Here is an 11,140-nt window from a genome sequence, read left to right as displayed (position 1 = left end):
AGAATGGAGGCTGATTTATTTTCAAAGTTGCTGATGGAATCAGGAGCCCGCCTGTATAATGGAGGTTGTTAAATTTTAAGTTGAAGGAGTCAGGAGCCCGCCTGGAGAATGGAGGCTGATTTATTTTCAAAGTTGCTGATGAAGTCAAGAGCCCGCCTGTAGAATGGAGGTTGTTAAATTTTAAGTTGAAGGAGTCAGGAGCCCGCCTGTTAGAACGGAGGTTGTTATATTTGAAGTTGATGAAGTCAAGAGACTACCTGCAGAACAGAGGAATACATTCCAAGAGCAAGTCAGAAGTCAGTAATGCGGAGGGTCACAACAAAAATACCCCCAGCACGAATCCCACTTCAGAAATCAGAAAGAAGACTACAAGAGCAAGTCGAAGATAGATAAGATTCTGTAATCATTAGTTTAGTCTAGATTTTGTTTTCTTTCTAGAAATGGTGTAATAAGGAGGTCGAAAAGCAGTGGTAACGGCATGTAACAGCAGTAACAACAACATCTCAATCCCATGGTAGTCCCAGCTACCCAAAACTTCCCGAACTACATTAACATGATTCCTTTGTAGCCAGGGATATGTAGGAAACCTTTGAAGCAAAGGTTAGGTTAAATCTTTTCAAACATGCTTCACACGGAGTAGCCGAACGGGTAAAAATCGCTCGTATCCGCTCACTTTATCTTTGCACGAAACTCTTCATGTTTCCGGACAAAGAGGGGCAGCTGTGAGCACGTGATTTTTGCCCTACAAGAACTACTCCCACAAAAATTCAAAATAAAATAGTTGTGTGTTGCTTGTGATTTATTTGTATTTGTCTGTGTATGTTTATTCTATTTTTACTATTAAAAAATTAAAAAATATATATAAAAACAAAATATATGTGTTGCATTTGCATTTAAAATTTAGGATTAATTAACTAGTGATTTGTTTTAGGAAAATAAAAATCATAAAAAAATATGTATTTTTGCATTTTTAGCATTTAATGTTGAATTGTGTGATTTTATTGTTAATGGACATTTAATTGTATGTGATAAATATTATTTAAAGATAATTAGTATTTTTAGTTAGTTAACTTGGTTTATGATTTTAGAAAATAATTTAAAAATCAAATTGACTGAAAAGAATAAAAGAAATAGGAAGAATTAATAAAAGAGAGACACAAGATTTCGGCCAAAAATCCCTAGCACAAACACAAACTCGTCCAAACCCACACCTAATCCAGCCCATTACCAGTCCAATTCAGTCCGTTTCCAGCCTCTATCAAACGACGTCGTTTCAGGCGTCTCAATCTGGACCGTTGATCTCAACTGATCAAACGGTCCCAAAGCCTTGACCAAACCCGACCCCCGACCCGACATTACAATACCCGGACCGCCCTAGTACTACTCCAAACGACACTGTTTGAGTTAAGTGAACTGATCTGGACCCTCGATCTCTCTTGATCGAACGACCAAGATCAAACCACCCCCCACTATATAAATGAAACCGCATACCCAGCCCCCCCAGTCCAAACCCTTGTTCATCATCGTCTCTAAGAGACGAAGCCCTTCCCTCAAACCCTAGCCGCCATGGCATTCCTTCGCCTAAAACCCGGCAGCAACGACGCCGTCGGCCACCAAAATAACACCCTTAAACCTCCTAACCATCCCCAATCCAAATCCCTTACCCGTTTTTCTCAAATCAACCTACAGCTTGAAACCCACCCCAACCAGTTTCAAACTCACACCAAGGCACCCCCTGACCACCATCGTTACGGATCTGTTGACCGCTTGCCTCGAATCAACCTCCAGCTTCTCGAATATTTAATCGAAGATTTGAGCAGGACCTAGATCTACCCCAACCAGTCCCAAACTCATACCGGACATGTCCATGACCTCCCTCGTCACCAAACCACCATCTGTTTGATTCCAATCTGGCTAGAAACACTCGAACCCCAAATCGAAACATAAAAACCCTAGAAAAACCAAAACTAGTTTTTGTCTGAAGTTTAAGAGGTTTTTGGTGTTTAACTGACCTTAGTTGAAGTGTTCTCAGTTGAGAACACTCGATTAAGGTCCGTTTGATCTTAAAAAGGTTCAAATTCAAGTCGATTCGAGTCCGTCTGTTCTTTGTTCCATTTAAGGTATTTTTCTTTTTTTTCTTTTATTCTATTTTTTTGATGTTTTAAGTGTCTGTTTTTGTGTTTAGTATTGTTATATTAATTTTTTAGTTTTGTCGATTGTTATGTTCTTCTCCCTCAGACCTTTTTATTCGGTCGAATTTGTTTCTGTTCTTTGTTGTATCTAATTATAGGTTGTGCAATCAATTCAAATAAGTTTCGTCGATTAGTTAAGCTTTATCACAAATCCATGTTCTGGTCATTGTTACTTGAATGGCATGATTATCTATTTCTAAGTAATTGCAGTCAATTATTGTAGGCAATCGGTTAATTAGTTTTCGTCGATTAATTCGTTCTTGTTTATAGACCAATAAGTTTATCGAATGTTTATTGTGTATGCTTGATCTGTGGACACTTAGCTTCAGGGCATTGTCAATAGGCTGACAATGAACCTACATTCATATTACTTGCATTCATGTTCATTTTGATTCAATTTTCAGTTTCAGTTATAACGATTCTGTTGAGTTCTGTGTTGTGATTTTAATTCAGTCCATGGGTTTCAATGAGAACTCAACCTTAGTCATTCAGTTGTTAGGAGAATTGGTTATAGTTGTTAATCAGAATTAGTTTTAGATAATTGTTAGTTTGAACAAGATTTTAGAGTTAAAGGTTTTAATGCAGATGAATGGTTTGTATTGGGACACTAATATTAAGGGGTTTCATGGGTGATTTGGGAATGAAACAGTTAGGATAATATTTTAATGTTAGTTTTTTGTTAGTGGGATATTAGTGTCTTTAAATTAATATGGTAATGGGGAACAAAAGGGAATGAGGGCTGAAAATAAGGAAAAGCTTTCCCTTAGTGGGTTTTAAGTGGGAAAAAGGCAGATTTTTTAGTGGGGAAGGGGGTCAGGCAGTTAAGTTTGAAAGGGAGGGCAGGTCTGGATGGCTATAAGGGAGAAGGATTAGGACTGATTAAAGAAGAATTTTTGAAGATCAAAAAATTCAGAATTATAAATATAGGCTAACTTTTAATGTTGAAGAGGGAAGTTGAGTTTGAGGGATTTCTCTGCTTCAGTTTGTGATTACTAGGGTTGTCAACTGGTTTTTCTGAGTTTGTTGTGGGTTTCCCGTTACTGTTCCATTGATTATTGCTGGGATTTTGCTGGTTTTAATCTGTTATCGGACTATTGTTGTTTGTTGTTGTTGCTGAGTTGCTACTGTATTTGCTGTTTCTCATCTTCCTCTTCTTTTGTTTCCAATACCAGGTACACATTCTAAAAATCTGTGTTGATGTAAGCTCAAATTTGAAGTTGAAGTTGAGATGAAATGGGAAGGCAGCCATTAGTTCTATTTGACATGACTGCATAAATAAACTGAAATTGTTTCTTTATTACCTAGATTATCATTCGACATGTCTTGAACGTATATAAGCATATGATCTCGAGTAGTGGATGTATTTAGTTTTATGATAGGTTAATAGGATAGTTAGATTAATTCTTGAGTTTTATGTTTCCTTGGAAATAGTCCCTTTTGGTAATTTCAGTAGTGGTAATTTGAGTTTTTAACTTCGTTAATAGGACTGTTTATTTACTACATCATGGCATGTTAAAATTGACCCATAAAGAGTGTTGCGATTTATTTTGCTTAAGTTGTTCCAAGTAGAACGACGTGCTGCTTTCATTATAAAATCAGGATGCCTACTTAATGACATGCAAATGAATAAGTAAATGTTTGACGTCAAGGGCTCGATCCCTCAATATCTCCTACGCAACTTAACACGCTCCATTCGGTTTTGGGCTTGCCTCAAGGCCCACCTGTTGCTGCTCGTTCACAAGTACAATTAGTTGGCCCATTTAATTTGGGCATGATTTAAAGGTCTCAGTATATAATTAACACAATTAAGTTTGGGGCTTTGAGTTAGGTAGCGGGTTCAAATTAAACGGTCCGTCATTCGGTTTGGACTCGAACTTGAACTCGAAGCCCGCTGTTATAATATTAATTAATCAGGACTTCTTCTCTTTTATTTTAGAGACGAATTTAATAAAAAATGTAGTCACTTTAGGATTGTCCTCTTAAAATAAACGAGATGAGCCTCGCCTAGTAAAACTCACCGATTGCGGGTCCCTCACAATTGTATATATATATATATTAATTACTTAGAACTGGGGATCGGCCGCTTAGCGAATTTTCCGGCTTTTCTCAAAATAACAATACGTTAGTCTTTAGGCGCATATTTAATAATGTTATCTTCTTAAACTCGGGTGCACATTTATGTGACCCAAATCCAAATCTCAACGAAGTTGGAACGTATCAAAAATTGCGGGTACATTTATGTGGCGCAATTCGAGACGCATTCTCACGACGTTGCAATTCTTTGAATAAATAATAACAAAAGTGGTAAAAAGTTAAAATTTGCACATAGGTTTAAACATGCACTAAAATCAGATAATAAGCCAATTATAACAGTTGAGCGACCGTGCTAGAACCACGGAACTCGGGAATGCCTAACACCTTCTCCCGGGCTAATAGAATTCCTTACTCGGATTTTTGTGTTCGCAGACTGTAAAACAAAGTCAATCTTTTCCTCTATTCGGGATTTGAACCGGTGACTTGGGACACCATAAAATATTCCCAAATGGCGACTCTGAATTTTTAAATAAATGAATCCCATTTCGATTGTCACTTTAATTGGAAAGAACTCCCTTATATACTCCATTCTCGGGGGTGTAGTGTAAAAAGGAGGTGTGACACTTATCAAATGCTTTTTGACACTCGTCAGTCCACTTGACTATAGCATTATTCTTCAGAGGCTTAAAGATGGGCTCACAAGTTGTCGTAAGTTGAGCAATAAACCTGCTAATGTAATTTAACCTTCCAAACAAACTCATCACCTCTGTTTTGTTCTTTGGTGGCGGTAACTCTTGAATAGCTTTGATCTTCGACGGATCCATCTCAATACCGCGTCTACTGACCACGAATCCCAGCAGTTTACCAGACGGGACTCCAAATGCACATTTCACTAGATTGAGCTTGAGGTTGTACCTGCGGAGCCTTTGGAAAAATTTCCTCAGGTCTTTGACATGATTAGACTGCTTCTTTGACTTTATGATCACATTATCAACATAAACCTCAATCTCCCTATGTATCATGTCATGAAATATGGTGGTCATCGCCCTCATGTAAGTAGCCCTAGAATTCTTCAAAACAAATGGCATTACCCGACAACAGTATGTTCCCCATGGCGCGATGAATGCTGTCTTTTCTGCATCTTCCTCATCCATCAAGATCTGGTGATATCCAGCGTAACAGTCCACAAAAGACCCAATCTCATGCTTGGCACAATTATCGATCAGAATGTGAATGTTCGACAATAGAAAATCATCCTTTGGGCTTGCTTTGTTAAGATCATGGTAATCAACACATACCCTGGTCTTACCATCCTTCTTTGGTACTGCAACAACATTAGCTAACCAAGTGGGATATCTCGTGACCCAAATGACCTTTGTAGTAAGCTGCTTTGTGATTTCTTCTTTGATCTTCACACTCATATCAGTCTTGAACTTTCGCAACTTTTGCTTGACAGGAGGGAATGCTGGATCAGTTGGCAATTTATGAACTACCAGATCAGTGCTCAGGCCCGGCATATCGTCATATGACCATGCAAATACATCTTTGTACTCAAACAGTGTTTTAATTATTTCCTCCTTAACTCGCGGTTCTATATGCACACTTATTTTGGTTTCCCTAACATTATCCTGGTCCCCTAAATTAATTGCTTCAGTTTCACTCAAATTAGGCTTTGGTTTTTCTTCAAATTGTTTTAGCTCTTTACTGATTTCCTCAAATGTTGCTTCTTCATCATATTCTATTTCATCATCATATTCTACTTCTTGGATTGTTATTTCAGAATTAGATTGACTTTTAGGACTTGGATGAAAATTCTTCATGCGTGTCATGTCACTGCAACCAGCATAAAAAGAACAAAATAAAACACCATTAAGAATAACGAAAACGGCAAATTGTATTTCATTGAAATTAAAAGAATAGAAGGGGTTGGACATCAAAACAAGCAAAAACTAAAAATCTGGATTACAACCCTGGAATAACCCAGATAACATAAAGGAAAACAAAGCAAACAACCAAAACTCCTTTCTGGTGGGGAGAGGAGTAACTTCCCAATTGCTAAGCTTCACGTTTGGGTCGACGAGCTGCACATCTGCTTTACTAGAGCCTTCACCAACTTCTACCATATTAATCTCTTCAAACAAACTTTGGAACTTCTTGACCAGCTCTTCATCAACATCGACGACATGTTTTGGTATTGAAGAGGTTGGAGGTTTTTCATCCCCTGGCATGACAAAAGACTTAGAGATGTATAGGACGGGCTTGGGGAGCGACCATACTTTTTGTTTCAGATTTTTAACCTTTTTCACGTCCTTCTCGGTGGGCGTGAATCCCAAACCAAACTTACTAGGATTCCCACTAGGCATACTGGATGCACAATACCCTACAGAGATGAGCCTAGACCTTTGCCCGGCCCAAAACAATTCTTCAACATTTCATTTGTAACCATGACAGAGCTGAGGATAGCTTAGGACCCAGAATGCATTTTCCTTCAGGAATTTTCTCAACAGACATTGTTTCGAAAGTCTGATAGACCCAAGGTCCCTTATAATCTTCAGCCTCAATAAATGGAACAATTGTGTCATTGCAAGCTGACAAGTACTCATCACCATGCACAACTATTTCCTACCTGTCCCATTCAAACTTCACCATTTGGTGCAGAGAAGATGGGACTGCCTTAGCAGCATGTATCCAGGGCCTACCCAACAACAGATTGTAGGAGACAACCATATCTAACACTTGAAATTCCATGGTAAACTCAACTGGCCCTATCGACAATTCGAGCATTATATCTCCAACAGAATCTTTACCTCCCCCATCAAAGCCTCGAACACACACACTGTTCAAGTGGATTCTTTCGGTGCCAATCTTCAGTTTTTGCAGAGTATACAGGGGACAAATATTCGCACTAGATCCATTGTCAACCAAAACTCTTGAGACAACAGAATCTTCGCACTTCACCGTGAGATAAAGAGCTCGATTGTGTTCTGTACCCTCCACAGGAAATTCATCATCCGAGAAAGTGATCATATTTGCTTCGAAGATCTTGCCAGCTATCTTTTCCAAGTGGTTCACTGTGATCTTATCAGGAACATGCGCCTCATTCAAAATCTTCATCAAGACCCTGCGATGTTCATCTGAATGTATCAACAAAGACAAAAGAGAAATCTGAGCTGGTGTTTTCCTTAACTGCTCCACAATGGAATAATCCTGCACTTTCATCTTTTTTAGGAACTCCTCAGCCTTTTCCTCAGTGACTAATTTCTTTATTGGCATTTGGCTATCCTTGAATGGCCTGGATTTTCTTAATTCTTCTGGGGTGAAACATCTCCCAGAACGAGTCAATCCTCCAGTTTCATTAACTTCTTCCTCTATTTCTTTTCCTTTGTATGTCACTATCACTTGTATATAATTCCACGGACAGCCTTGGCGTCCACCACTGGCAGCTTGGTTACTGGTTTAAAGTAGGAGCCCCCTTTACAACTATTACAGGCTTATTTGGAATCCCTGGTACTACCACTTTTGAACTTTCCGGACTTGCCCTGATATCTTTCGACAGCCCTTTCACGACCAACACTGGTGGTTTCGAATTGAGTGGGCTCGGCTTTTCTGTCACCCCTTCAACTGTTAAGGGCGTTGCTTTGGTAGAGTCTGTAGCTTTAACCAAATTACTTTCACTGGCCCGAATCATCATGACGGATTTAGAAGACTTCTTGGGCTCACCATCCTTGTGAACTATTTCAATCATATGTGTCTCTTCGTGGGCTAGCAAAGGGTTTTGGTTGATGTTTGGCGCGTCTAGGCTTTAGACTACAATTTGGTTTGTATCAATGAGCTCCTAGATTGCCCTTTTCTTTAGTTTTTGTCTCTCTAAACAAGAGTCGGCTCAAAAAACATGTCTTGTTGTTCTTTGCCTGAAAACACTTCGTATTTCCCGTCAAAGAGGGGCAGCTGTAGACATGTAATTTTTGACCTGCACAATTTTTAAAGTTTGTTTTAGTATTTTTATGTTTTAAAATATCTACTTGAGTTATTATGTAATTTTAGCCTATTTTATTTTTATTTCAAATCATAAAAAAAGAAGAAAAAATAGAAAAAAAAGAAGAAAGTTTCAATTTATCTTATTAGATATGCTTGTTTTTTTGTTTTTATTTATTTAAGTTCATTAGCATTTTTATAGTAGTATTATGCTAAGTTTGTCATGGTTTTTTTTATATTTTTATTTTTAGTATAATCCTTGGAAAAAAATAATAAATACATATATATAGTTTCATGTTTTACCTTATTTCTATTTAGTTTAGGCTATTAAGATTTTATAGCCATATATTTTATTTTTACTATGATTTTCACTCTTACTTTTAATTTATATAAAACATGATGCATTAAAAAAATATAGTTTCATATTATTACATAGTTTATTTAATTAATTGAAATTAGTTATTTTTAATTTAAAAAAAGATTGGGTTGGTTATTTAATAGATTTTTAAAAATTGAAGAAGTACAAGATTTTGGCCGAATTTTACACAAGAAAAGGCCCAAATCGACAGCCCATCTCCCTAATCCAACTGACCCGCCAACCCATCTACCCGCCCCATTTTCCCAACTAAATCCTAGCCATTCATCCCTTTTAATCCAACAGCCCATATTTTTTTTCTACCCCATATAAAAACCACATATTAACCAAAACCTAAACCTAAAATACACAACACCAAGCGGCGCCCCATCTCGCCGGAAAACTCAAAAAAACCGGCGAGTTCACTCAGCCGAGTGCCATGGTCCCCCCTCTCGTCTTCTCCATTTTTCACGTCATCCCTTCCGTACCAAATCTCATCATTTTAATCTGATTCACGCGGATTTCTTCTTTTATTTCTTTTGTTTAAATAAAAAATCTGAATTCTTGAGATAAATGTCGGAAAATGGGAGCCGTTGGATTAAATTTTGATCCAAGACTTCGATTTTCTGATTTTTGTTAGAAAATGGGATTTTTGGATTTGGTTGGGGAGAACACGCATTTCTCTGAGAAGAAGGAGGAGGAAGATTCTAGGTGCCTATATATTTGGGGGTTCTTTTTTTTGGAGGGAAATTTTCGGGAAAAGGGAGAAAAAATCAAAAAATTGGAGAAGGGGTTCTAGGGTTCTTTTTAGTTTTGGGAGATTCTTTTGTTTGGTTGGCTTTCCAGAAAAACAAAAATACGAAAAATACAAAAAAAAAGTTTGATTTTAGATTCTTGTTCGAATTTTGTTTAAATTTCAAAAAAAATCGTTTGTGCTTCTTCTCTTTTTATTTCAATTGTGACTTTCAAGATGGAGTTTATTTGAGTTCTGAACTTGAGTCGAAGTCGTTCGAGTTATCGACTGCTTGTTAACTGAGGTTCATATCTGGTTGCAGCTCTTGTGGAATCTCGACTTTCAGTAGTTATTTTATTTCAAGCTTGTCATCAAGACCCATTTTTTGCGTGTATTCTCTTATTCTTGGAAATATATTGGAAAGGTTTCATTTCTGTTATTCCTTTATCCTACTCATTTCTATTTAATGATTCAGTGTCGATTCAGAGTACGATAAGAGCCGGGGTTAGTTAGTTTACAATATGTTTGAGAGCCCGTTTAGCCGCGACTGATTTAGAATTTATACTCTATTTTACTTTAATATAAGTTGCATTTCTGTTTTGAAGCTAAGCTCGTTGTTGGTTTAATTCGATCTTTCTAAGTTTCTGAAATCTGTTCGTTACTCGGATTATGAATCAGTGGTGATTTCATTTGCGATTTTGACTAGTGTCTCGAATGTCGGATTGAAATTGAAATTGAAATTGAAAAGAAAGGGTATATGTGAGTCGGCTTCTGTTGAAATCTGTTTGAACATTTGAATTGATTTTGTATCGATTTCCACCTTCAAGTTTGTTTCCATGTCTTAAAGACCATATACCAGAGACATCATTGATTGTTCCATGTCTGAAATATCTTGGAGTTGTTCGTGTTTGTGTGTTCAATTGGTTTGCTGCACCTCGATGTGAATATGCTTAATCTCATGGTAAATTCATCTTGTTATAATGTTATCTTGGTAAGTGTCTTATTTCCTCTTGAACTAATTGCCTGAAGGTTTGATTTCCATAAACTTATCTAATTTGTTTCAAGGATTTAAGTTTGAGTTGTAGGCGATTCCATGGGAGATTTTCACTGAAATTTTTGTTAAAGCTTCTTGCAATATCTCTTCTCTTAATTGTCGCGTGTTTTCTCCTAATTTCGTTCGTTTGAAACTTCAATTCCAGTGAATGAAGTTCAGTTTTGGTTTTAAAGAAATTAACTGGAATAGAAAGATTGTTGTCCTAACTTGGCGATCTGTTTGAAATGATATTTGTCTGTTAGTTTACTAAAGCACCAAATTCACTAATGACTCCTTTTCCTAACAAATTCTTGGATTCTGCTAGGATTGTTATTCATATAAATGCCCAGTTTTAATTTCTTTAGGAACAATAATAATGTGCGGAGTTTTCTTTTGGGAATTCGAGCATCATTCGCGTTAATATGTGACGTTTGAATATTTTAATATGATTATCATGCATGATTGGTGTGAAGGGAATCATGCTAGAATACATATTCTTTAGTTAAAAAGGGGGTGTGACAATCATCATATTCTACTTCTTGGATTGTTATTTCAGGATTAGATTGACTTTTAAGATTCAGCTGAAAATTCTTCATGCATGTCATATCACTGCAACCAGCATAAAAGGAACTGTACAAAAGAAAAAAGAACAAAATAAAACACTATTAAGAATAACGAAAAACGGGAAATTACATTTCATTGAAAAATAAAAGGATAGAAGGGTTTGAACATCAAAACAAGTAAAAACTAAAAATCTGGATTACAACCTTGGAATAACCCAGATAACAGAAAGGAAAACAAAGCAAACTACCAAAATT

At 36.9% G+C, this 11,140-nt stretch overlaps 1 protein-coding gene across 1 annotated transcript; it reads right to left on the bottom strand.

Annotated features, from left to right (window-relative positions):
* Positions 1 to 4,783: 4,783 nt before the first annotated feature.
* Positions 4,784 to 7,340, bottom strand: LOC138888243 (uncharacterized). Its single transcript, XM_070170070.1, has 5 exons — positions 6,853 to 7,340; positions 6,240 to 6,590; positions 5,720 to 6,059; positions 5,525 to 5,674; positions 4,784 to 5,200 (listed from the first exon to the last, which is right to left on the bottom strand). Exons 1-5 carry the CDS (start codon positions 7,338 to 7,340, stop codon positions 4,784 to 4,786), a joined length of 1,746 nt encoding a protein of 581 aa, XP_070026171.1.
* Positions 7,341 to 11,140: the final 3,800 nt, after the last annotated feature.

Source organism: Nicotiana sylvestris, chromosome 3 (genome assembly GCF_000393655.2).
Source record: "Nicotiana sylvestris chromosome 3, ASM39365v2, whole genome shotgun sequence".
NCBI lineage: Eukaryota > Viridiplantae > Streptophyta > Magnoliopsida > Solanales > Solanaceae > Nicotiana > Nicotiana sylvestris.
Note: the sequence above shows the minus strand (reverse complement) of the source record. Positions and strands in the feature narration are given on the sequence as shown.

Excerpts from the sequence above, each read along its gene's own strand:
- LOC138888243 (XM_070170070.1), bottom strand. The coding sequence starts at position 7,340 with ATGAAGATTTTGAATGAGGCGCATGTTCCTGATAAGATCACAGTGAAC. Across the intron at positions 6,060-6,239 it reads CCCACCAGAAAGGAGTTTTG|TGACATGACACGCATGAAGA; the intron begins GTTGTTTGCTTT and ends TGCTGGTTGCAG. Across the intron at positions 5,675-5,719 it reads CGGGCCTGAGCACTGATCTG|CAAAAGTTGCGAAAGTTCAA; the intron begins GTAGTTCATAAA and ends CCTCCTGTCAAG.